The 25,401-nt window shown below is 42.4% G+C and overlaps 1 protein-coding gene across 1 annotated transcript in view; it reads right to left on the reverse strand.

Moving 5' to 3' along the window:
* Positions 1-989: 989 nt before the first annotated feature.
* The window catches only part of KCNK9 (potassium two pore domain channel subfamily K member 9), a 201,480-nt gene continuing 177,068 nt past the window's right edge, over positions 990-25,401 (reverse strand). Inside the window, exon 2 of the mRNA XM_069731952.1 lies at positions 990-3,370. Within this exon, the coding sequence (XP_069588053.1) occupies positions 2,529-3,370 (842 nt within the window). The 3' untranslated portion in view covers positions 990-2,528. The remainder of the gene's footprint in view (positions 3,371-25,401) is intronic.

Genomic DNA, 25,401 nt, shown 5'->3' on the forward strand with positions numbered 1-25,401 from the left:
TTGTTTTTTATTTTGTTATTTTTTTTCTGTTATTTTTCATATATAGTGATGTAGTGGTAAGTGTGACCAATAGTGTTGAGCGATACCGTCCGATATTTGAAAGTATCGGTATCGGATGGTATCGGCCGATATCTGAAAAATATCGGATATCGCCGATACCGATATCCGATACCAATACAAGTCAATGGGACACAAATATCGGAAGGTATCCATAATGGTTCCCAGGGTCTGAAGGAAAGGAAACTCTCCTTCAGGCCCTGGGATCCATATTAATGTGTAAAATAAAGAATAAAAATAAAAAATATTGATATACTTACCCTCGGACGGGCCCTGGTTGTCACCGCTGCAATCGCCATGCTTTTCTTCCTAAGAATGAGCGCTTTAATGACCTTCGATGACGTCGCAGCTTGTGATTGGTCACTGAGCAGTCATGTGACTGCTCACGCGACAAATCACAAGCCGCGACGTCATCGAAGGTCCTTAACGCGCTCATTCTTAGGAATGAGCGCGTTAAGTACTTTCGATGACGTCGCAGCTTGTGATTGGTCGTGTGAGCGGTCACATGACCGCTCAGCGACCAATCACAAGCCGCGATGTCATCGAAGGTACTTAACAAGCTCATTCATAGGAAGGAAAACATGGCGATTGCAGCGGTGACAACCAGGGCGCGTCTGAGGGTAAGTATATCAATATTTTTTATTTTTATGCTTTATTTTACACATTAATCTAAATCCCGATACCGATTCCCGATATCACAAAAATATCGGAACTCGGTATCGGAATTCCGATACCGCAAATATCGGCCGATACCCGATACTTGCGGTATTGGAATGCTCAACACTAGTGACCAATCAGAATAACACTTTTTTTTATCAATATATTATATCCTTTAAAGTTGGTCAGAGCCAAGACACCAGTAAAATCCAACCTAAAAATGAAGATTTTTTTTTACTTTTTGAGAAATCAGGAGAGGACAATTTCAGAAAGATAGAGATATGAACAGTTTATTGCAACCCATAAATATTTATCATTTCTTATGAGGTACAAAGCTTTGTAACTGAGTGCATCAAATCCTATGGGTTGTGGGCTGGCCAAGTACATATAGCCAGTCGACATGTCTGCAAAAAGACTTTTAGAACCAGCTTTTCAAAAGCAAACTGACGGCATCTATTATAGACACTGATCAACCCCAGTGGAATCTGCTTTTGCAAGCCTGGAAAAAAACCTTGCAGTTCCGAGTCTCTTTAAAAACCCAGCAATGTGGCTTATATCAGAGATTTCTGCCCATTCCCTCCCACTTTGCCAATATGGCATCTAAAGGGATATGCAACATTTGCCAGTCTTCGAGAAGGTCAAAACAGCGCATACTGCCCCTTGAACACTTCCTGAGACCGACAAAGGCTTGTAACCAATATATACAAATCAAAAAGCAATAAAGGACAATCTTTTTTTTTTCAATTATACATACAACGAGGAAGTCCCTGTCTCTATTTTATTGACTTAAAAAAAAAATTGTACATCCACCTTTTATCAAGCATTCCCTAAAAATATAATTCTATTCATGCAGATACTTGCTGCGCCAAAAATATTATTTATATATTAATATATTTGTATCTTAATAAAATTATGGAAAAAAAAGTACAGTTCATGACTCAGTTCAACCTATAGCTTTCCGAGCACCATACATTTTTTAAACTGGGTGACAAAAATAATGGATAATTCAAGTCGAAAGAAAATGAAATTAAAAATTGAAAACAAAAGAAAAAATTCCGGTTTCTTATAAATGATATGCTCACTTTTTTTTAAAACGCATACCAGTTTCACAAAGTGCATGCTTGTGGAAAAATTGTTTTGGAACTGGCAAGCTAGAAAGAACTATTATATTTTTCTTTTTTTAAACTATTTTTTAAACAATCTATCTAGTATTTGAAAATTTATCAAGCTATACCCGGCATACAGACTGCCTAATGCACATGCTTCATCTGGCAATAAAAAATAGCAATAAGAAAAATAGTTTTGTGTTTTGTTTTTCTGGGGAGTTTTTTTTTCACACCAGGGAGTAACCTCTAGATTAATCAAGTTTTTTTTTCAAGTAAATAATACCTGCTAAATATATATTTTATAGTTGAGGGATTGCCCAGACTTAAATTTTTACCCGTCACCTGCTTCTGTTTCCTTAAAATTTTTGTAAAATAAAAATAAAACAAAGTTCTTATAGTTCATAAACATGAGTGGCACACAAATGCCCCTCTGTGTGTGTAACTTTGGAATAGATACTTCGAAATATTTTTTTTTTGTATTACGAAATCCTCTAAAATCCATTTAGACGTAATGTAAGGCATACTTTGCTGGAGTAGAAGGTTCTCATGCTTCATGCTCAAGAATGAGTCTCAGAGAAGGCAGGCTAGTTAATTTCTCATGTTTCTTTTGCCACCCTCTCTGTCTCAATTCACAAAAAATAAAAAATAAAGGGCAGAGAGAGAGAGAGAGAGAAAAAGGTGACCCTTGGCAAAAGAACGATGGTGGTCTCAGATTGACTTCCGTCTTTTCATTAGTCTGTGGTTTTCCGTAAAGCTGTGCAACCCAGGAGAAATAGAACTAACGGGAGATGGGAAAAGACTGTTTTTTAATGTGCTTGGTGATATTTCTTCAATCTTGTAAGATATAGAATGAAAGTACTGTGGGTTCAGCTTGGTGCCGAACGAATTTTGTTGAGACACCATCCTGCTGGTGTACTCATGGGACCTGTAGCACATGCAAGAACAAACTGACTGAAGGTCTGTAACTTCGGCCTTATACCGTGGCCGACCATGTTGTGAGTCTTCTTGGATGTGGATGATCATGCTGCTCCGATTTCCAGCGAGAGATGCCCGTTCCTCTGCATCTCTCCTTTCATCTTCACTGTTCATGGTTAAAAACCTGAGAACGACTAAGTTTAGAAATGCCCCAATGACCGTCAAACCCACTAGAATGTACATAAAGCTAAAAGCCACGTAGACTGGCTTCTTTTGGAGGGCCCTGTTTTTCTGAAGAGCCACATAGTCTCCAAATCCTATTGTAGTTAAAGTTATAAAGCAATAATAATATGCCTGGAAAAAGCTCCAATCTTCGTAATGGGAAAAGGCTGCAGCTCCGATGCATAATGTCCCCATGCAGGAGAAGAAGCCCACGGTAACCATGTTCTCCATTGAAACATCTGTGCTTCTCATCCCGCAGCATTTCTTGATTCTTTTGAGGAGGTACTTCACAAAGGTGTTCATTCGCTCACCAAGGCTTTGAAACATAACCAGGGTAAGAGGAATTCCTAGCACAGCGTAGAACATGCAGAACGCTTTGCCAGCATCCGTGCCAGGAGCAGCATGTCCATAACCTAGAAGGAAGAAAAAATCAAGAAATACTTTAGAAGTTGGTTACAATCTCCAGTTCACAAAAAAATCACTAACATTGTAATGTAATCTACTAAGGATTTTTTTTTGTCAAATGTGAATTATCTACAACTGGTGAATTATTGAAATACTTCAACTAGAAGCATCATTGACCACACTGTAGAACATGATATTTTATGTTATTATGAAAAGACCAAGTTTATTGAACTGGATCTTATGTAATGAAGAAGGCGAAAGATAACATCAAAGATAACATTAAAATTGACATCATGAAACACAGGTGAAACTATTAATAGGGTCAACAAATGCTTCTTTCCAGAAGTGGTCTTCAGAAAGCCATAGTATGATTAAAGGGAACCGGTCACCTGAATTTGGCGGGACAGGTTTGTGGTCATATGGGCGGGGTTTTCGGGTGTTTGATTCACCTTTTCCTTACCCGCTGGCTACATGCTGGCCGCAATATTGGGTTGAAGTTCATGCTGTGTCCTCCGAAGTACACGCCTGCGCAAAGCAAGATTGTATGTACAAAAATATAACTACTATAATACTGCCCCGATGTACAAAAATATAACTACTATAATACTGCCCCTATATACAAGAATATAACTACTATAGTACTGCTCCTATGTACAAGAATATAACTACTATAATACTGCTCCTATGTACAAGAATATAACTACTATAATACTGACCCTATGTACAAGAATATAACTACTATAATACTGCTCCTATGTACAAGAATATAACTACTATAATACTGCCCCTATGTACAAGAATATAACTACTATAATACTGTCCCCTATATACAAGAATATAACTACTATAATACTGCCCCTATGTACAAGAAGATAACTACTATAATACTGCCCCTATGTACAGGAATATAACTACTATAATACTGCTCCTATGTACAAGAATATAACTACTATAATACTGCTCCTATGTACAAGAATATAACTACTATAATACTGCCCCTATATACAATAATATAACTACTATAATACTGCTCCTATATACAAGAATATAACTACTATAATACTGTCCTATGTACAAGAATATAACTGCTATAGTGCTGCCCCTATATTCCACTATAACTGTGTACAGAATATCATTACTCCTAATTCGGCTGATGTGATTAGGTTTGTGTCTCTGGCAGGAGGAGTTTCTCATTGCTCTACCATCGCACTTTCATCCATCTTTCCACTTTCTACTGTCATACATTGCACCTTTTCTTCCACCTCTCCTGACTTCTGTCTCTACCTCATGGGAATAATAGGCTGTAAATATCAGATAATAGAATTAGCGGTGTAATGAATATAGGCAGGTGGTGTAACCTGTTCCCCGGCTCGGCTGCATTTCAGCTCTGATGAAGACATTTTCACATTCGGGCTGAATTGACCTGGGAGGGGGGATTTCTGGCGTGACAGCTGTGACACACAATGCTGCTCCATGGATCCTGACATAATTTATTGAGCTGTCTACATCTTTTTTCCGGGATCTTGGTACAGAATGTACAGCACGATACTCCATAACTATGTAGATTTCCAGTGTCTTTGACTTATGTAGATAGATCAGGCTTTCATTACTGTTCGGATTATTGGAATCTCTCAATGGCTTAAGTATTAACATACAAACTCCTTGAAGATGTTTTCCCTGGTGGGATTTGAACCCAGGACCCCTTTACTTGGAAAGCTACAGTGCTAACCACTGAGCCACTTTGGAACAAAATAATAACCCACTCACAAGTAGTAGACCATAAGACATTCAAAGAAAACATTGTGATCCATCTTGTCCAAATTGAAGTTTTCAGTGATCCTTGGCTTGGACACAAACCACTCCTGCTTTGCGGAGAAACATAAGCTTCCTACATGATTTGAGCCATGTCTTCGTTCGAAACGCATAGGAAAGTTCATCATTTTTTTCAGTGCTGGCAATTGTTTTATCTGAATCTGCAATAAAGTCTTTTGCACATTTTCTATCCAAACAATGTCTGGATTCTCTCTATTTTCCTTGTTACAAGATCTTCACCCTCTAGTTTACCATAGACACCAAATATTATATGATCACATGAACGTCTACAAACTTTTACTTTTCAGACTGCCTATGTAACAATTGTCAAAAGTGTAATATAGTTTCATTACTCTAAAGTTATAGGTACAAAGGTTCTCCCTTCTGTGCAACTTACTGGCCACTGCCTGTTGTCGAGACTGATCCATCTATACTTACAAACAAGCAAGACGGATTACAGCCTGGAGACGGGATCTCATGGTCTTCACAGCCTCAGCACAGCACAGCAGACAGTAGGAAAGTTGCAGGAATTGTCACTTCTGGATCTGTTTTATCAATCATTCACTTCTTATGTTCAGTTTCCTCCTTGTTTTTCCATAGTAGATAACTGTACAGTTCTAACCCCACAAAGTCTCCTGTTTCCCTCCCCGTCTTTATTCACCTTACCTCCTGTCATGATCCAGGCCGGGGTTTGCTTTCTGCTCCCCGACCTGCTCAGGTGGGGGTTAACCTTCTCTGCTTGACTTCAGACCTGCCCATCGTCTTCCTTTCCTGTTTTGGATTGTTACGTCTGGCTCTGATCTTTGGCATGTTTCTGGCTGTGTTTTTGTCTTGTCCTTTTGTTACCGTGCTCCCGACCGGCTTTTTGACCTCTGGCTTGCTTCAGACCTTGCTCTTGAGTTCTCTGGCACTGCGTTCCTGACTGTTGCTTATTTGGCTTGTAAGTCCTCTCTACTGCCCCCTAGCAGATTTTGCCCAGCTCTTCGCTTGAGGTGAGCTCCTGTTACCTCCCCTCCTCGCCCCCTGGTGGTTGTCCCTATATTGCACGACACTTCATAGTGTTTTGTGCAAGGGGAAAGCTGAAATAAAAAGTGTTTTATGCAAGGAGACAAAAGAATAACTCAGAGGAACAAAAATTGGAAGGGTAGAAAATGTATAATTTGCTGTACTGTCCCCACAAATTGAGTATCCATGAAATGCATCGATGCAGGGGGCGGCATCAGTGAATTTACCCATCTCCCTACACGTGGCTTTCCTCCACTATAATACAACTTAATGCTTCTGGTTTCCCATGCAAAATTTGTAACAGGACCCTCACAGCCACTCTACACATTTGTTTATTACCTTGAAAAATTCTCCCGTTCGAAATGCGTCGGTGTAATAATAAAAAGCTTCATTTTATACCATCGAGGATTCTTCATTTTTACAAGCTCAGTACTATAATCTCTCAACTAAAGTGAATTGTTATCTAATTTCTCCTCCATCCACGGGGCCGCAGCCACAGATTCCAAGCCAACCCTTTCCCCCAAATTACCACTATCATTACTCTCAGCCTCTCTCATTCTGCGCTTCTGTCCCAACCAGACTTCAACTACACAGATCTGCCTACCCTAACTTTTGCTCAAATTTTGTCATGGACTCCAATTTTGTAGAAGAAAAATCAATATAAGGCTTCTTTTACACTAACCGTGGATTTGCGTCCCCAATAGATTTCTATGGGGCCGCAAAAACGGGCTGTAATAATTTCACGGTGCGCCTTATGGCCGTGAGGGCCGTATGCACAGCCGTGAAAAAAAGATCGAGCCTGCTCAATCTTTTTCACGGCTTATTGACACGGCCCCCATTGAAAATCAATGGGGCCTCCAAAACAACGGAAGCTTGTTTTTGCGGCGCACCGTGATTTCGAGTTTGGCAGAACACCGTTTTGTTTTTCCACTACTATTTCCATAGTATTGGAAACCTGAAAAACGGCGATCCGCAAGTTTTTTGCGGGTCGTTATTGCGGCAGACCGTGAAAATTGCGGCGATAGGGCCCGCAAAAAAAGGCCTGCAAACACGGTATGTGTAAAGGAAGCCTAATATTGGAACTCAAGTAAAAATCTTTAGTAGACTTCAATGCGGCATTTTTCCAGTTCGCCCATGTCGTGCCACGTATCTCGGGATATGTTATGCCGCTGTCTACATGGGCAGTCCAGTTACACACCGATATTGGCGTACCGCACCCCGCACGCGCCTTTAACGCTACAAGCCGAAGATTGTGTTTATTTATTGTAAATTCCATAAAATCCTGTATACTGGTCTTAAGGGAATCACGGCCCGGTAATTTTAGGTTGAAGATTTAATATTTCATATTAGTGATTATCTGTGGTGTATAATGACAGCTGAACTCTGCGGCGCACCATGGAGGTAATCACCGGAGCACTGCTCCGCAATCCCGCGCCGGTACCTTGTAGCAGCGGTTGTTGCACATGATACACTGACTGCGAGCACAAGACAATGATTATGATTATAGGGAAGCCGAAGATAAATCGCACATTGAAGTAGTACGGATATTCCAGCCGTGTCGAGCTGCGGTGTGTAGGCAGGAGTCAGCGCACACCGAATGTACGGCTACAAAGAAAATCATTGTATCACTGGATGATGGCGCCACCCTTGTGGTTTCCTTCATTTATTCTGTTACTTACAAAATATAAATGTATTATACCCTGCTCGCCTTTACAATTCTAAATGATGTATGTGCTTATATATGCTCCAGAGCTGCATTCATAATACTGCTGGCCATCACTGGAGCTAGTACGTACCGTCTGTTGAGTATGTATGATTGTCTTTACTATCTAAATTCATAAAAGTTTTAAACACTTTCTAAATGATGCGCATTATATTGCTTAACTTGCGCTAATCCTAAATACTCAGGAGCTGCATTCATAATTCTGCAGATCGTGACTGAAGTCAACGTGTACTGAAGATATGCATGCCTGCCTTTATAATATATCAAATTGCTTAACTTGTATTAATGGTAAGTTGGAGCCCGGGTCTTGGTGACTCCTAAATACTCCAGAGCTGCAATCACACATAGACATTTATAGCATTAACAACTCCAGACAAAGGATCAGGAAATCATGCTAAGCTAATCAAGCTAAGTATGTCAAACTACAAATGTTGGGATATGTTGAGCCCAGAGGAAATACCATGATGAACACATTTCTATAAGGAGAGGCCCGTACTATAAATCATGCTTTATAATTCCGGGCTGTGAGGAGTTTACATAAGAACCCAGGAGACCTGTCCCAAGCCTGGTGGAAAGAGCACAGCTAAGGTGAAGTGGACCCCGGACCATTGAAGACGGTGCCCCCTCGTATGATCCACATCACATAGGAAAGACCCATAAGGCACCGTGTGAGCCAGAATGGAAATCCACTCAATAAGGCTACGTTCACATTAGCGTTGCGCGCCGGTGCGTCGGCGACGCAACGGCGACGCAACGCGCGACGCACCAAAAACGCGCGCAAAAACGCTGCGTTTTGCGACGCGTGCGTCGTTTTTTGACGAAAATCGGACGCACGAAAAATGCAACTTGTTGCATTTTCGTGCGTCCGACGCTAGCGTCGAAAACGACGCACATGTCGAAAAACGCTAACAAAAAAACGCACGCGTCCCCTATGCTAAACATAGGGGCGCGTCGCCGCTGCGTCGCCGACGCAACAGCGACGCACATTAGCGTAATGCTAATGTGAACGTAGCCTAAGTCCAACAAATAAAACCACTGTTGGATTATTTCCCGAGTAAAATTAACAGATTGCCATCTAATGACGCCAACAATTGTAAAACGTGTTTTCTTTCCTATTTTAGACAAACCCTTTAATGTGGATGGGGACTCAAAAATTATAACCTGCACCTCACTGTATTTGTGTATTTCATGGGAATAAAAAAGGCCCTGACAACTGACAACAGTTACAGGTGAATCTACACAATAATAATTAGTGTGGCCCTAATTACTAGACTGCCCGATGACCACCTCGTTATTATCTCATGACTCCGACATTACTATTTCCATCACTGTGTGCATTATCCCTCTACTGTGACATCACTGTATGTATTATCCCTGTACTGTGACATCACTGTGTGTATCACCCCTGTACTGTGACATCACTGTATGTATTATCGCTGTACTGTGACATCACTGTGTGTATTATCCCTGTACTGTAACATCACTGTGTGCATTATCCCTGTACTGTGACATCACTGTGTGTATTATCCCTGTACTGTGACATCACTGTGTGTATCACCCCTGTACTGTGACATCACTGTATGTATTATCGCTGTACTGTGACATCACTGTGTGTATTATCCCTGTACTGTGACATCACTGTGTGCATTATCCCTGTACTGTAACATCACTGTGTGCATTATCCCTGTACTGTGACATCACTGTGTGCATTATCCCTGTACTGTAACATCACTGTGTGCATTATCCCTACTGTGACATCACTGTGTGCATTATCCCTGTACTGTGACATCACTGTGTGTATTATCCCTGTACTGTGACATCACTGTGTGCATTATCCCTGTACTGTGACATCACTGTGTGTATTATCCCTGTACTGTGACATCACTGTGTGTATTATCCCTGTACTGTGACATCACTGTGTGCATTATCCCTGTACTGTGACATCACTGTGTGTATTATCCCTGTACTGTGACATCACTGTGTGCATTATCCCTGTACTGTGACATCACTGTGTGCATTATCCCTGTACTGTAACATCACTGTGTGCATTATCCCTGTACTGTGACATCACTGTGTGCATTATCCCTGTACTGTAACATCACTGTGTGCATTATCCCTGTACTGTGACATCACTGTGTGCATTATCCCTGTACTGTGACATCACTGTGTGTATTATCCCTGTACTGTAACATCACTGTGTGCATTATCCCTGTACTGTGACATCACTGTGTGTATTATCCCTGTACTGTGACATCACTGTGTGTATTATCCCTGTACTGTGACATCACTGTGTGCATTATCCCTGTACTGTGACATCACTGTGTGTATTATCCCTGTACTGTGACATCACTGTGTGTAATATCCCTGTACTGTGACATCACTGTGTGTATTATCCCTATACTGTAATATCACTGTGTGTATTATCCCTGTACTGTGACATCACTGTGTGTATTATCCCTGTACTGCGACATCACTGTGTGTATTATCCCTGTACTGTGACATCACTGTGTGTATTATCCCTGTACTGCGACATCACTCTGTATTACCCCTGTACTGTAACATCACTGTGTGTATTAACCCTGTACTGTGACATCACTGTGTGTATTATCCCTGTACTGTGACATCACTGTGTGTATTATCCCTGTACTGTGACATCACTGTGTGTATTATCCCTGTACTGTGACATCACTGTGTGTATTATCCCTGTACTGTGACATCCCTGTGTGCATTATCCCTGTACTGTGACATCACTGTGTGTATCATCCCTGTACTGTGACATCACTGTGTGTATCATCCCTGTACTGTGACATCACTGTGTGTATTATCCCTGTACTGTGACATCACTGTGTGTATTATCCCTGTACTGTAACATCACTGTGTATTACCCCTGTACTGTGACATCACTGTGTGTATTATCCCTGTACTGTGACATCACTGTGTGTATTATCCCTGTACTGTGACATCACTGTGTGTATTACCCCTGTACTGTGACATCACTGTGTGTATTATCCCTGTACTGTGACATCACTGTGTATTACCCCTGTACTGTAACATCACTATGTGTATTACCCCTGTACTGTGACATCAGTGTGTGTATTATCCCTGTACTGTGACATCACTGTGTGTATTATCCCTGTACTGCGACATCACTGTGTATTACCCCTGTACTGTAACATCACTGTGTGTATTACCCCTGTACTGTGACATCACTGTGTATTATCCCTGTACTGTGACATCACTGTGTGTATTACCCCTGTACTGTGACATCACTGTGTGTATTATCCCTGTACTGTGACATCACTGTGTGTATTATCCCTGTACTGCGACATCACTGTGTATTATCCCTGTACTGTAATATCACTGTGTGTATTACCCCTCTACTGTGACATCAGTGTGTGTATTATCCCTGTACTGCGACATCACTGTGTATTACCCCTGTACTGTAACATCACTGTGTGTATTACCCCTGTACTGTAACATCACTGTGTGTATTATCCCTGTACTGTAACATCACTGTGTGTATTATCCCTGTACTGTGACATCACTGTGTGTATTATCCCTGTACTGTGACATCACTGTGTATTACCCCTGTACTGTAACATCACTGTGTGTATTACCCCTGTACTGTAACATCACTGTGTGTATTATCCCTGTACTGTAACATCACTGTGTGTATTATCCCTGTACTGTGACATCACTGTGTGTATTATCCCTGTACTGTGACATCACTGTGTGTATTATCCCTGTACTGTGACATCACTGTGAGCAATATTCCTGTTCTGCGACATCACTGTGTGTATTATCCCTGTACTGTGACATCACTGTGTGTATTATCCCTGTACTGTGACATCACTGTGTGTATTATCCCTGTACTGCGACATCACTGTGTGTATTATCTCTGTACAGTGACATCACTGTGTTTATTATCCCTGTACTGTGACATTACTGTGTGCATTATCCCTGTACTATAACATCACTGTGTGTATTATCCCTGTACTATGACATCACTGTGTGCATTATCCCTGTACTGTGACATCACTGTGTGTGTTATCCCTGTACTGCGACATCACTGTGTATTATCCCTGTACTGTGACATCACTGTGTTTATTATCCCTGCACTGTGACATTACTGTGTGCATTATCCCTGTACTATAACATCACTGTGTGTATTATCCCTGTACTATGACATCACTGTGTGCATTATCCCTGTACTGTGACATCACTGTGTGTATTATCCCTGTACTGCGACATCACTGTGTGTATTATCCCTGTACTGTGACATCACTGTGTATTATCCCTGTACTGTGACATTACTGTGTGCATTATCCCTCTACTGTGAAATCACTGGGTTTATTATCCCTGTACTGTGACATTACTGTGTGCATTATCCCTCTACTGTGACATCATTGTGTTATTATCCCTGTACTGTAGCATCACTGTGTGTATTATTCCTCTACTGTGACATCATTGTGTTATTATCCCTGTACTGTAGCATCACTGTGTGTATTATCCCTGTACTGTGACATCACTGTGTGCATTATCCCTGTACTGTGACATCACTGTGTGTATTATCCCTGTACTGTGACATCACTGTGTGTAATATCCCTGTACTGTGACATCACTGTGTGTATTATCCCTATACTGTAATATCACTGTGTGTATTATCCCTGTACTGTGACATCACTGTGTGTATTATCCCTGTACTGCGACATCACTGTGTGTATTATCCCTGTACTGTGACATCACTGTGTGTATTATCCCTGTACTGCGACATCACTCTGTATTACCCCTGTACTGTAACATCACTGTGTGTATTAACCCTGTACTGTGACATCACTGTGTGTATTATCCCTGTACTGTGACATCACTGTGTGTATTATCCCTGTACTGTGACATCACTGTGTGTATTATCCCTGTACTGTGACATCACTGTGTGTATTATCCCTGTACTGTGACATCCCTGTGTGCATTATCCCTGTACTGTGACATCACTGTGTGTATCATCCCTGTACTGTGACATCACTGTGTGTATCATCCCTGTACTGTGACATCACTGTGTGTATTATCCCTGTACTGTGACATCACTGTGTGTATTATCCCTGTACTGTAACATCACTGTGTATTACCCCTGTACTGTGACATCACTGTGTGTATTATCCCTGTACTGTGACATCACTGTGTGTATTATCCCTGTACTGTGACATCACTGTGTGTATTACCCCTGTACTGTGACATCACTGTGTGTATTATCCCTGTACTGTGACATCACTGTGTATTACCCCTGTACTGTAACATCACTATGTGTATTACCCCTGTACTGTGACATCAGTGTGTGTATTATCCCTGTACTGTGACATCACTGTGTGTATTATCCCTGTACTGCGACATCACTGTGTATTACCCCTGTACTGTAACATCACTGTGTGTATTATCCCTGTACTGTGACATCACTGTGTATTATCCCTGTACTGTGACATCACTGTGTGTATTACCCCTGTACTGTGACATCACTGTGTGTATTATCCCTGTACTGTGACATCACTGTGTGTATTATCCCTGTACTGCGACATCACTGTGTATTATCCCTGTACTGTAATATCACTGTGTGTATTACCCCTCTACTGTGACATCAGTGTGTGTATTATCCCTGTACTGCGACATCACTGTGTATTACCCCTGTACTGTAACATCACTGTGTGTATTACCCCTGTACTGTAACATCACTGTGTGTATTATCCCTGTACTGTAACATCACTGTGTGTATTATCCCTGTACTGTGACATCACTGTGTGTATTATCCCTGTACTGTGACATCACTGTGTATTACCCCTGTACTGTAACATCACTGTGTGTATTACCCCTGTACTGTAACATCACTGTGTGTATTATCCCTGTACTGTAACATCACTGTGTGTATTATCCCTGTACTGTGACATCACTGTGTGTATTATCCCTGTACTGTGACATCACTGTGTGTATTATCCCTGTACTGTGACATCACTGTGAGCAATATTCCTGTTCTGCGACATCACTGTGTGTATTATCCCTGTACTGTGACATCACTGTGTGTATTATCCCTGTACTGTGACATCACTGTGTGTATTATCCCTGTACTGCGACATCACTGTGTGTATTATCTCTGTACAGTGACATCACTGTGTTTATTATCCCTGTACTGTGACATTACTGTGTGCATTATCCCTGTACTATAACATCACTGTGTGTATTATCCCTGTACTATGACATCACTGTGTGCATTATCCCTGTACTGTGACATCACTGTGTGTGTTATCCCTGTACTGCGACATCACTGTGTATTATCCCTGTACTGTGACATCACTGTGTTTATTATCCCTGCACTGTGACATTACTGTGTGCATTATCCCTGTACTATAACATCACTGTGTGTATTATCCCTGTACTATGACATCACTGTGTGCATTATCCCTGTACTGTGACATCACTGTGTGTATTATCCCTGTACTGCGACATCACTGTGTGTATTATCCCTGTACTGTGACATCACTGTGTATTATCCCTGTACTGTGACATTACTGTGTGCATTATCCCTCTACTGTGAAATCACTGGGTTTATTATCCCTGTACTGTGACATTACTGTGTGCATTATCCCTCTACTGCGACATCACTGTGTGTGTTATCCCTGTACTGTGACATCACTGTGTGTATTATCCCTGTACTGTAACATCACTGTGTGTATTATTCCTCTACTGTGACATCATTGTGTTATTATCCCTGTACTGTAGCATCACTGTGTGTATTATACCTGTACTGTGATATCATTGTGTGTATTATCCCTGTACTGTGACATCACTGTGTGTATTATCCCTGTACTGCGACATCACTGTGTATTACCCCTGTACTGTGACATCACTGTGTGTATTACCCCTGTACTGTGACATCAGTGTGTGTATTACCCCTGTACTGTGACATCACTGTGTGTATTATCCCTGTACTGCGACATCACTGTGTGTATAATCCCTGTACTGTAACATCACTGTGTGTATTACCCCTGTACTGTAACATCACTGTGTGTATTACCCCTGTACTGTGACATCAGTGTGTGTATTATCCCTGTACTGTGACATCACTGTGTGTATTACCCCTGTACTGTGACATCACTGTGTGTATTATCCCTGTACTGTGACATCACTGTGTGTATTATCCCTGTACTGCGACATCACTGTGTATTATCCCTGTACTGTAACATCACTGTGTGTATTACCCCTGTACTGTGACATCAGTGTGTGTATTATCCCTGTACTGCGACATCACTGTGTATTACCCCTGTACTGTAACATCACTGTGTGTATTACCCCTGTACTGTGACATCAGTGTGTGTATTATCCCTGTACTGTGACATCACTGTGTGTATTACCCCTGTACTGTGACATCACTGTGTGTATTATCCCTGTACTGTGATATCACTCTGTGTATTATCCCTGTACTGTGACATCACTGTGTGTATTACCCCTGTACTGTGACATCACTGTGTGTATTATTCCTGTACTGTGACATCACTGTGTGTATTATCCCTGTACTGTGACATCACTGTGTGTATTACCCCTGTACTGTGACATCACTGTGTGTATTATCCCTGTACTGTGACATCACTGTGTGTATTATCCCTGTACTGCGACATCACTGTGTGTATTACCCCTGTACTGTGACATCACTGTGTGTATTATCCCTGTACTGTGATATCACTGTGTGTATTATCCCTGTACTGTGACATCACTGTGTGCATTATCCCTGTACTGTGACATCACTGTGTGTATTATCCCTGTACTGTGACATCACTGTGTGTATTACCCCTGTACTGTGACATCACTGTGTGTATTATCCCTGTACTGTGATATCACTCTGTGTATTATCCCTGTACTGTGACATCACTGTGTGTATTACCCCTGTACTGTGACATCACTGTGTGTATTATCCCTGTACTGTGACATCACTGTGTGTATTATCCCTGTACTGTGACATCACTGTGTGTATTACCCCTGTACTGTGACATCACTGTGTGTATTATCCCTGTACTGCGACATCACTGTGTGTATCACCCCTGTACTGTGACATCACTGTGTGTATTATCCCTGTACTGTGATATCACTCTGTGTATTATCCCTGTACTGTGACATCACTGTGTGTATTATCCCTGTACTGTGACATCACTGTGTGTATTATCCCTGTACTGTGATATCACTCTGTGTATTATCCCTGTACTGTGATATCACTGTGTGTATTATCCCTGTACTGTGATATCACTCTGTGTATTATCCCTGTACTGTGACATCACTGTGTGTATTATCCCTGTACTGTGATATCACTGTGTGTATTATCCCTGTACTGTGATATCACTGTGTGTATTATCCCTGTACTGTGACATCGCTGTGTGCATTATCCCTGTACTGTGACATCACTGTGTTTGGATTGACCTACCCGCCATTGGCTCACTGCACGCCTCATTATGTTACAAGGTCCTTGAATCGATGTAATGGGCAAAGCAGAAGATGAACAGAAATTTCTGATGCTTGTTACATGTTCTCATTTCTTTTTCTGCCATATTCTCTCCTTAATAAACGGAATTCTGGCAAGAGACAAAGGTTTCTTCTGACAGTTAGCCTTAAAATGCTAATTAAAACAGATGCTTGCCGGTTAAAGTCTGATCCATTTCCAATATGTGACATGTGCTGCTCAATGCTGGAATTCAACGATACAAGTAATACATTGTCTATTAATAGCAGATTTCTGCTGCGGGAAAAAAAAACTCTTGAAACCCACAGAGAGATGAAGCCAAAATCATTTGTGTCTGCGAGAAGCAAAGAGAGAATTGAGCGACAACCGGAGGATCGAGAGATGGCGTAAACTCCAAAAGCATCAACCAACACCAACAGCAGCGGTTATCAGGGGAGATGAGCAGGTATAAAAAAGGACCTGATACCCCAACTGACAGGACGGGACGGAGACATACATTGGGGAATTAGTAGGTCCTGGTAATGAGAATGACCTCAGGGTTATTCCTCTAATTGTCTCCAATCTGTTCTCTCTAGTATGGAGGCATTGTAGGGTTAAGGACTAGTGTTGAGCATTCCGATACCGCAAGTATCGGGTATCGGCCGATACTTGCGGTATCGGAATTCCGATACCGAGATCCGATACTTTTGTGGTATCGGGTATCGGTATCGGATACATAGAGATGTGTAAAATAAAGAATTAAAATAAAAAATATTGATATATTTACCTCTCCGGCGGCCCCTGGACTCAGCGCGGGTAACCGGCAGGCTTTGTTGTTCAAAATCAGCGCTTTTAGGACCTGAGAATCACGTCCCGGCTTCTGATTGGTCGCGGGCCGCCCATGTGACCGCCACGCGACCAATCACAAGCCGCGACGTCACCGCAAGCTATTAGCGCGCTCATTTTTAAAAATGAGCGCGTTAATGGCTTTCAAAGACGTAGCGGCTTGTGATTGGTCGCGGCCACGCGACCAATCACAAGCCGCGACGTCACCGCAAGCTATTAACGCGCTCATTTTTAAAAATGAGCGCGTTAATGGCTTTCAAAGACGTAGCGGCTTGTGATTGGTCGCGTGGCCGCGACCAATCACAAGCCGCGACGTCACCGCAAGCTATTAACGCGCTCATTTTTAAAAATGAGCGCGTTAATGGCTTTCAAAGACGTAGCGGCTTGTGATTGGTCGCGTGGCCGCGACCAATCACAAGCCGCGACGTCACCGCAAGCTATTAACGCGCTCATTTTTAAAAATGAGCGCGTTAATGGCTTTCAAAGAAGTAGCGGCTTGTGATTGGTCGCGTGGCCGCGACCAATCACAAGCCGCGACGTCACCGCAAGCTATTAACGCGCTCATTTTTAAAAATGAGCGCGTTAATGGCTTTCAAAGACGTAGCGGCTTGTGATTGGTCGCGTGGCCGCGACCAATCACAAGCCGCGACGTCACCGCAAGCTATTAACGCGCTCATTTTTAAAAATGAGCGCGTTAATGACTTTCAAAGACGTAGCGGCTTGTGATTGGTCGCGTGGCGGTCACATGGGCGGCCTGCGACCAATCAGAAGCCGGGACGTGATTCTCAGGTCCTAAAAGCGCTGATTTTGAACAAAGAAGCCTGCCGGTTACCCGCGCTGAGTTCAGGGGCCGCCGGAGAGGTAAATATATCAATATTTTTTATTTTAATTCTTTATTTTACACATCCCTATGGATCCCAGGGCCTGAAGGAGAGTTTCCTCTCCTTCAGACCCTGGGAACCATGAGGATACCTTCCGATACTTGATGTCCCATTGACTTGTATTGGTATCGGATATCGGTATCGGCGATATCCGATATTTTTCGGGTATCGGCCGATACTATCCGATACCGATACTTTCAAGTATCGGACGGTATCGCTCAACACTATTAAGGACACAGGCCCGGAAGGGGGACACAGGGTCCTCTAGATATTTTCACTTTAATAATTATATAGATTATGGACCACGTTCATGAATCAGTTTACGCCTGTTCTTGGTATAAATGAGGTGCAAAGAGTTTAAAATAAAAAGTCTCAAAAACACGTTCAGAAATGTTGGAAATATGGAATTTTTGTTCTATGGTCCCGTGAGTTTGATAAAGTCGGTGTGGTTTATTGGAAGGCATGATTAACTCCTTAAAAACATATTTATTAAACTAACATTTTAAAAAAATACTGTCTTAAAAACGTTTCCCTATAGATTAAGGGTAAGGTCAACTTCAAGTGTCCATCACTTATAGCGGTTTATCATTTGCATATCGGAAGAAACACACTGACTTAAAGAGGTTGTCCACTAATTTTACACTGATGGCGTATCCTTAGGCTAGGGCATCAATGTCTGGTTAATGACGGTTCGACACTCGGCAGCTCCGCCAATCACCTGTTACTGGTGTCAGTGGTGGCCGGAACTGTGACGGCAGCCAGGTACTACACATCCATCTCTCATTCAAATCAATAGGGAGCGGCCACTGTTCCATTGATGGAGCTACACTGTGCAGTCCCATAACTGAGCAGTTCCGGTCATCACCGGGATAAGCTGATTGGCGGGGGCACTGGTGTTAGCACCACGCCGGATCCAGGCTCTGACAGGCAGGGTCTCCGGCGTGTCACTTCACTCACCTACGCTACGGTCGGTTCCTTCCTTCCCAATACTCTGCATGCGTCCAGCTGAGCTCCCAGCCATGTTCTTAGGGCACACGCACGCTCCCGCCCTCTTAAAGGGCTAGCGCATGCACCTGCAATTTCCCCCTCAGCCAATGGCTGTGGGGAATTACATACAGTACAGAGCAAAAGTTTGGAAACACCTTCTCATTTAAAGATTTTTCTGTATTTTCATGACTATGAAAATTGTACATTCACTCTGAAGGCATCAAAACTATGAATTAACACATGTGGAATTATATTCTTAACAAAAAAGTGTGAAACAACTGAAATTATGTCTTATATTCTAGGTTCTTCAAAGTAGCCACCTTTTGCTTTGATGACTGCTTTGCACACTCTTGGCATTCTCTTGATGAGCTTCAAGAGGTAGTCACCGGGAATGGTCTTCACTTCACAGGTGTGCCCTGTCAGGTTTAATAAGTGGGATTTCTTGCCTTATAAATGGTGTTGGGACCATCAGTTGTGTTGAGCAGAAGTCTGGTGGATACACAGCTGATAGTCCTACTGAGTAGACTGTTAGAATTTGTATTATGGCAAGAAAAAAGCAGCTATGTAAAGCAAAACGAGTGGCCATCATTACTTTAAGAAATTAAGGACAGTCAGTCCGAAAAATTGGGAAAACTTTGAAAGTGTCCCCAAGTGCAGTGGCAAAAACCATCAAGCGCTACAAAGACACTGGCTCACATGAGGAAAGCCCCAGGAAAGGAAGACCAAGAGTCACCTCTGCTTCTGAGGATAACTTTATCCGAGTCACCAGCCTCAGAAATCGCAGGTTAACAGCAGCTCAGATTAGAGACCAGGTCAATGCCACACAGAGTTCTAGCAGCAGACACATCTCTACAACAACTGTTAAGAGGAGACTTTGTGCAGCAGGCCTTCATGGTAAAATAGCTGCCAGGAAACCACTGCTAAGGACAGGCAACAAGCAGAAGAGAATCGTTTGGGCTAAAGAACACAAGGAATGGACATTAGACCAGTGGAAATCTGTGCTTTGTTCTGATGAGTCCAAATTTGAGATCTTTGGTTCCAATCAAAGTGTATTTGTGCGACGCAGAAAAGGTGAACGGATGGACTCTACATGCCTGGTTCCCACCGTGAAGCATGGAGGAGGAGGTGTGATGGTGTGGGGGGGCTTTGCTGGTGACAATGTTGGGGATTTATTCAAAATTGAAGGCATACTGAACCAGCATGGCTACCACAGCATCTTGCAGCAGCATGCTATTCCATCCGGTTTGCGTTTAGTTGGACCATCATTTATTTTTCAACAGGACAATGACTCCAAACACACCTCCAGGCTGTGTAAGGGCTATTTGACCAAGAAGGAGTGTGATGGGACGCTACGCCAGATGACCTGGCCTCACAGTCACCAGACCTGAACCCAATCGAGATGGTTTGGGGTGAGCTGGACCGCAGAGTGAAGGCAAAAGGGCCAACAAGGGCTAAGCATCTCTAGGAACTCCTTCAAGATTGTTGGAAGACCATTCCCGGTGACTACCTCTTGAAGCTCATCAAGAGAATGCCAAGAGTGTGCAAAGCAGTCATCAAAGGAAAAGGTGGCTACTTTGAAGAACCTAGAATAAGACATATTTTCAGTTGTTTCACACTTTTTTGTTAAGTATATAATTCCACATGTGTTAATTCATAGTTTTGATGCCTTCAGTGTGAATGTACAATTTTCATAGTCATGAAAATACAGAAAAATCTTTAAATGAGAAGATGTGTCCAAACTTTTGGTCTGTACTGTAAATATTGCTTCCTCCTCACTGGGGAGGTGCCTGAGCAACCTTCCTATTCTGCAGTCTAAGTTGCATTAGGTTGCTTACCAGTTGCTGCTGCACTCTGATGCAGATCTTGCCTGCTGCACTTTTGTGTAAATCGTGCCTGATGCACTCTGGTGCAGATCCTGCCTGCTGCACTCTGGTGCAGATCCTGCCTGCTGCACTCTGGTGCAGATCCTGCCTGCTGCACTCTGGTGCAGACCCTTCCTGCTGCACTCTGGTGCAGATCCTGCCTGCTGCACTTCTGTGCAGATCCTGCCTGCTGCACTCTTATACGAACTATGCCTGCTGCACTCTGATACCAACTCTGCCTGCTGCACTCTGACTCAAGATCTGCCTGCTGCACTCTGATACAACTCTGCCTGCTGAACTCTGATAAAACTGCCTGCTGCACCATCCAGTCTGTCCTACTGGGTCCAGCTGCTGCGCGTCCGTTGGTCTGTCCTGGAGTGGCACCTAGCGCTCATCGGGAGCCAAGTCTAACCTCACCATCAGAGGCTCTAGTGCACAGTTCGGTGTTTGTTTAGTCACACCCCTCCAGGCTCTCCGCAGTCCGTGGCACAGTGGTTCCACAAACTATGTCCGTGACATCTGGGTGTTGCACCGCCACTGATCAGACATTGATGTTCCTTCTCATGGAGTCAAGTGTGTAGGGGAAATAGTGAGCTTAGGACCTTTGTTCTACAGATCATGGAGTCTCCTAAAAAAGACATCAAAACCTTTCTGAAGATCTTTCTAGTCCTGTAGGAGAACATCTGCCATTAGAAGATTTATATGGCTATTAGCTAATTAGCGGTATCAGGTCAGGAGATTTGGACATGTGAAGATGGTTACTGGCAGATTTTATACCCAAATACTGATCCCACCGCTGCCACCAATTTGTCACAGGAACAACACTTCACTGCTTTCAATCGTCAGGACAATTACACAATTGACTGACAAGTGACAGATGACTACAAGGCCGGTTCATGGGTAACTAACAGTGGGTGTATGGTATATACACCTCCAATGCCAATACATGGAACCCTACCTTTCCGTCAAAATCACAGTACAGGAGCGATCATTGAAAGTTTGAGCGATCATTGAAAGTCCCGGGACCAAAACCCAAATGATGTACACTGTCTCCATTATATCAAAACATTTTTAAAGTTTTCTTAAACTTTACACCGATCCCGACACAGGCAGCATGTGTCAGACTAGGTACCTCTGATTCTGAAATTCTGTAGCAGTTTAGAGAAAAACATACTTTCATAGTCATCAGGGAGCAAGCCGCACAGGGCAGGTGGGTCCATGGTAGTTTCTCCCCACCCTTTCTTCGTGAGTGACAGGTCTCTCCTTGCATACATGCATAGAAAGACACCTATCACTCCAACAAAGTGGGTGGGAAAAAGCCACAAGGGACCTGCCAGTCTGCAATATTTACTCGAAAGCGCCGCTGCGTTTCAGAGTCAAACATACCTTGCTGAAGTCATAAAGCCAATGTCTAATACATGCTGCCCTGGTTCGGAAATCATGTATCAGCAGTTTGGTGCCCTTTAAAGTTCATGCAGAGCAGCAAAAGTTCACATGCTCTACTCAGGTTTCTGCTAAAAGTCCATTCCTTGGAGCCATTGGGAAAACAGGGACCCTGGGCAATTGCCCATTCTGCCACATTCTGAAATCTTGGGTATCCAATGAATCATTGCATTTGCACCCTTTATGGTGCTTATAGCCTGTTTTAGATTTGTACCAAATTCTTCTTTTATTTTGCATTTTTCCAAACTCTATTTTATATGTATTTTATCCTGCTTGTAGTCCTTTTTATATTCGCCAATGAGGCCATGCATTTAGTTTTCCAAATATTTTCGGTCAATTCATCGACTGCAGCTTTTTAAATAGGGGCCAAACTGTTACGTAACTGTGCTCTATCCCTTCCCTAGAGTGATTTTATAGAGGGTTGAAATTTGTGCTGAGTTTTAACGTAACGTTCAACTTTTTGCTGTAAGTAAAGGGGGCAGGGAAGATGAGAAAAAAAGGATTTTTTATTTGGTCTAACATTCTTGAAGTTGACTGCACCGCCGTTTTATAGAATTTGGAGTAAAAAAAAAAGTCAATGAATGAAAAATGAAAAGTGATTTAACAAAAAAATAATAAATCGAGTCCTGTGTGTCCATGAAGTTGACTTTCCACCTAGTACGTTGCATCTATGGTGAGACGTAATGCTGTGGTTACGGAGCAGGACATGTCACGGTGTGGCCTTTGGGTTTAGATGTGCCATAGACATCCTCGCCTCCGGCGTCAGCTTCTGATGTAAAAAGTGTGTGTTTTTTTTTTTTTTTTTTTTTTTTTGCTTCTGACCTTCCAGGCATTATAAATCATCCTTCTATAAACCAGTCTTCCTGGTTCTCATTGCTTTGCTATTTTGGGAAGATTTTCGAGCTGCAGACCTTGGCTTGGCTCATCCAGCACGCACAATACATAGCGGCGCTCATTACAATATTGCAGACGCTGCGATTCATGACACATAATACAGGAAAACAAGAGCCTCCATGTATTGTGCTGCACATCAGTAGCAATGTCACGTTCAGCATCTGATGTTAGCAGTTCGCGGCAGAGTGAGTAACACGGATGACTCACAGCAAACTACGCCACATCGGGATTTTTTTTATTTATTTTTTTGTTCAGGAAATACCACGGCTGTAGAAGTAGCTGTAATGCGTCTCATAGACGTACGTGGCACACGCTCTTTATATTTTGTGTTTAGATTTATTATGTAACCTTTATTACGCCAAAAATATAATTAATATTCCACATTTAATAAGGAAAAAAAACACATGCAAAGACGATATCTACAGTCATGGACAAAAATTTTGAGAATGAGACAAATATTAATTTTTCCAAAGTCTACTGCTTGATTTTTTCTAATGGCAATTTGCATATACTCCTGAATGTCAGAGTGATCAGCTTAACAGCAATTACTGTACTTGCAAAGTCAATATTTGTCCAGAAAATGAACTTTAACCCCCAAAACACATTTCAACATCATTGCAGTCCTGCCTTAAAAGGAGCAGCTAACATGGTTTTAGTGATTGATCCTTTAACACAGGTGTGGGTGTTGATGAGGACAGGGCTGGCGATCAATCAGTCATGATTAAGTAAGAATGACATCACTGGACACTTTCAAAGGAGTCTGGTGCTTGGTATCATTGTTTCTCTTCAGTTAACCATGGACCATGGTTATCTCTAAAGAAACACGTGCAGCCATCATTGCACTGCACAAAAATGGCCTAACAGGGAAGAGTATCGCAGCTACAAAGATTGCACCTCAGTCAACAATCTATCGCATCATCAAGAACTTCAAGGAGAGAGCTTCCATTGTTGTCAAAAAGGCTCCAGGGCGCCCAAGAAAGACCAGCAAGCCCCAAGACCGTATCTTAAAACTGTTTCAGCTGCGGGATCGGACTACCAGCAGTGCCGAGCTTGCTCAGGAATGGCAGCAGGCTGGTGTGAGTGCTTCTGCACGCACTGTGAGGCGGAGACTCTTTGAGCAAGGCCTGGTTTCAAGGAGGGCAGCAAAGAAGCCACTTCTCTCCAGAAAAAACATCAGGGACCGACTGATATTCTGCAAAAGGTACAGGGAGTGGACTGCTGAGGACTGGGGCAAAGTCATTTTCTCTGATGAATCCCCTTTTCGATTGTTTGGGACATCTGGAAAACAGCTTATTCGGAGAAGAAGAGGTGAGCGATACCACCAGTCTTGTCTCATGCCAACTGTAAAGCATCCTGAAACCATTCATGTGTGGGGTTGCTTCTCAGCCAAGGGAATCGGCTCACTCACAGTCTTGCCTAAAAACACAGCCATGAATAAAGAATGGTACCAGAATGTCCTCCAAGAGCAACTTCTCCCAACCGTCCAAGAGCAGTTTGGTGCCCAACAATGCCTTTTCCAGCATGATGGAGCACCTTGCCATAAAGCAAAGGTGATAACTAAATGGCTCATGGAACAAAACATAGAAATTATGGGTCCATGGCCTGGAAACTCCCCAGATCTTAATCCCATTGAGAACTTGTGGTCAATCATCAAAAGACGGGTGGACAAACAAAAACCAACAAATTCTGGCAAAATGCAAGCATTGATTATGCAAGAATGGACTGCTATCAGTCAGGATTTGGTCCAGAATTTGATTGAGAGCATGCCAGGGAGAATTGCAGAGGTCTTGAAGAAGAAGGGTCAACACTGCAAATATTGACTTGCTGCATTAACTCATTCTAACTGTCAATATAACCTATTAATACTCATAATACGATTGCAATTATATTTCTGTATGTGATATAAATATCAGACAAACACTAATAAAAACCAGAGGGCAGCAGATCATGTGAAAATATAATTTTGGTGTCATTCTCAAAAATTTTGGCCATGACTGTACAGTCTAGTGGCTCTGAAACAGTTCCAAAACCCCCAGCAAATCCAAGAATATGAAGATCGGTGAGTTACGATTCCAAGTACCCTTCGGAATTTTTAAAAAAGGCATCTGATCTC

Source organism: Ranitomeya imitator, chromosome 6 (assembly GCF_032444005.1).
Source record: "Ranitomeya imitator isolate aRanImi1 chromosome 6, aRanImi1.pri, whole genome shotgun sequence".
NCBI lineage: Eukaryota > Metazoa > Chordata > Amphibia > Anura > Dendrobatidae > Ranitomeya > Ranitomeya imitator.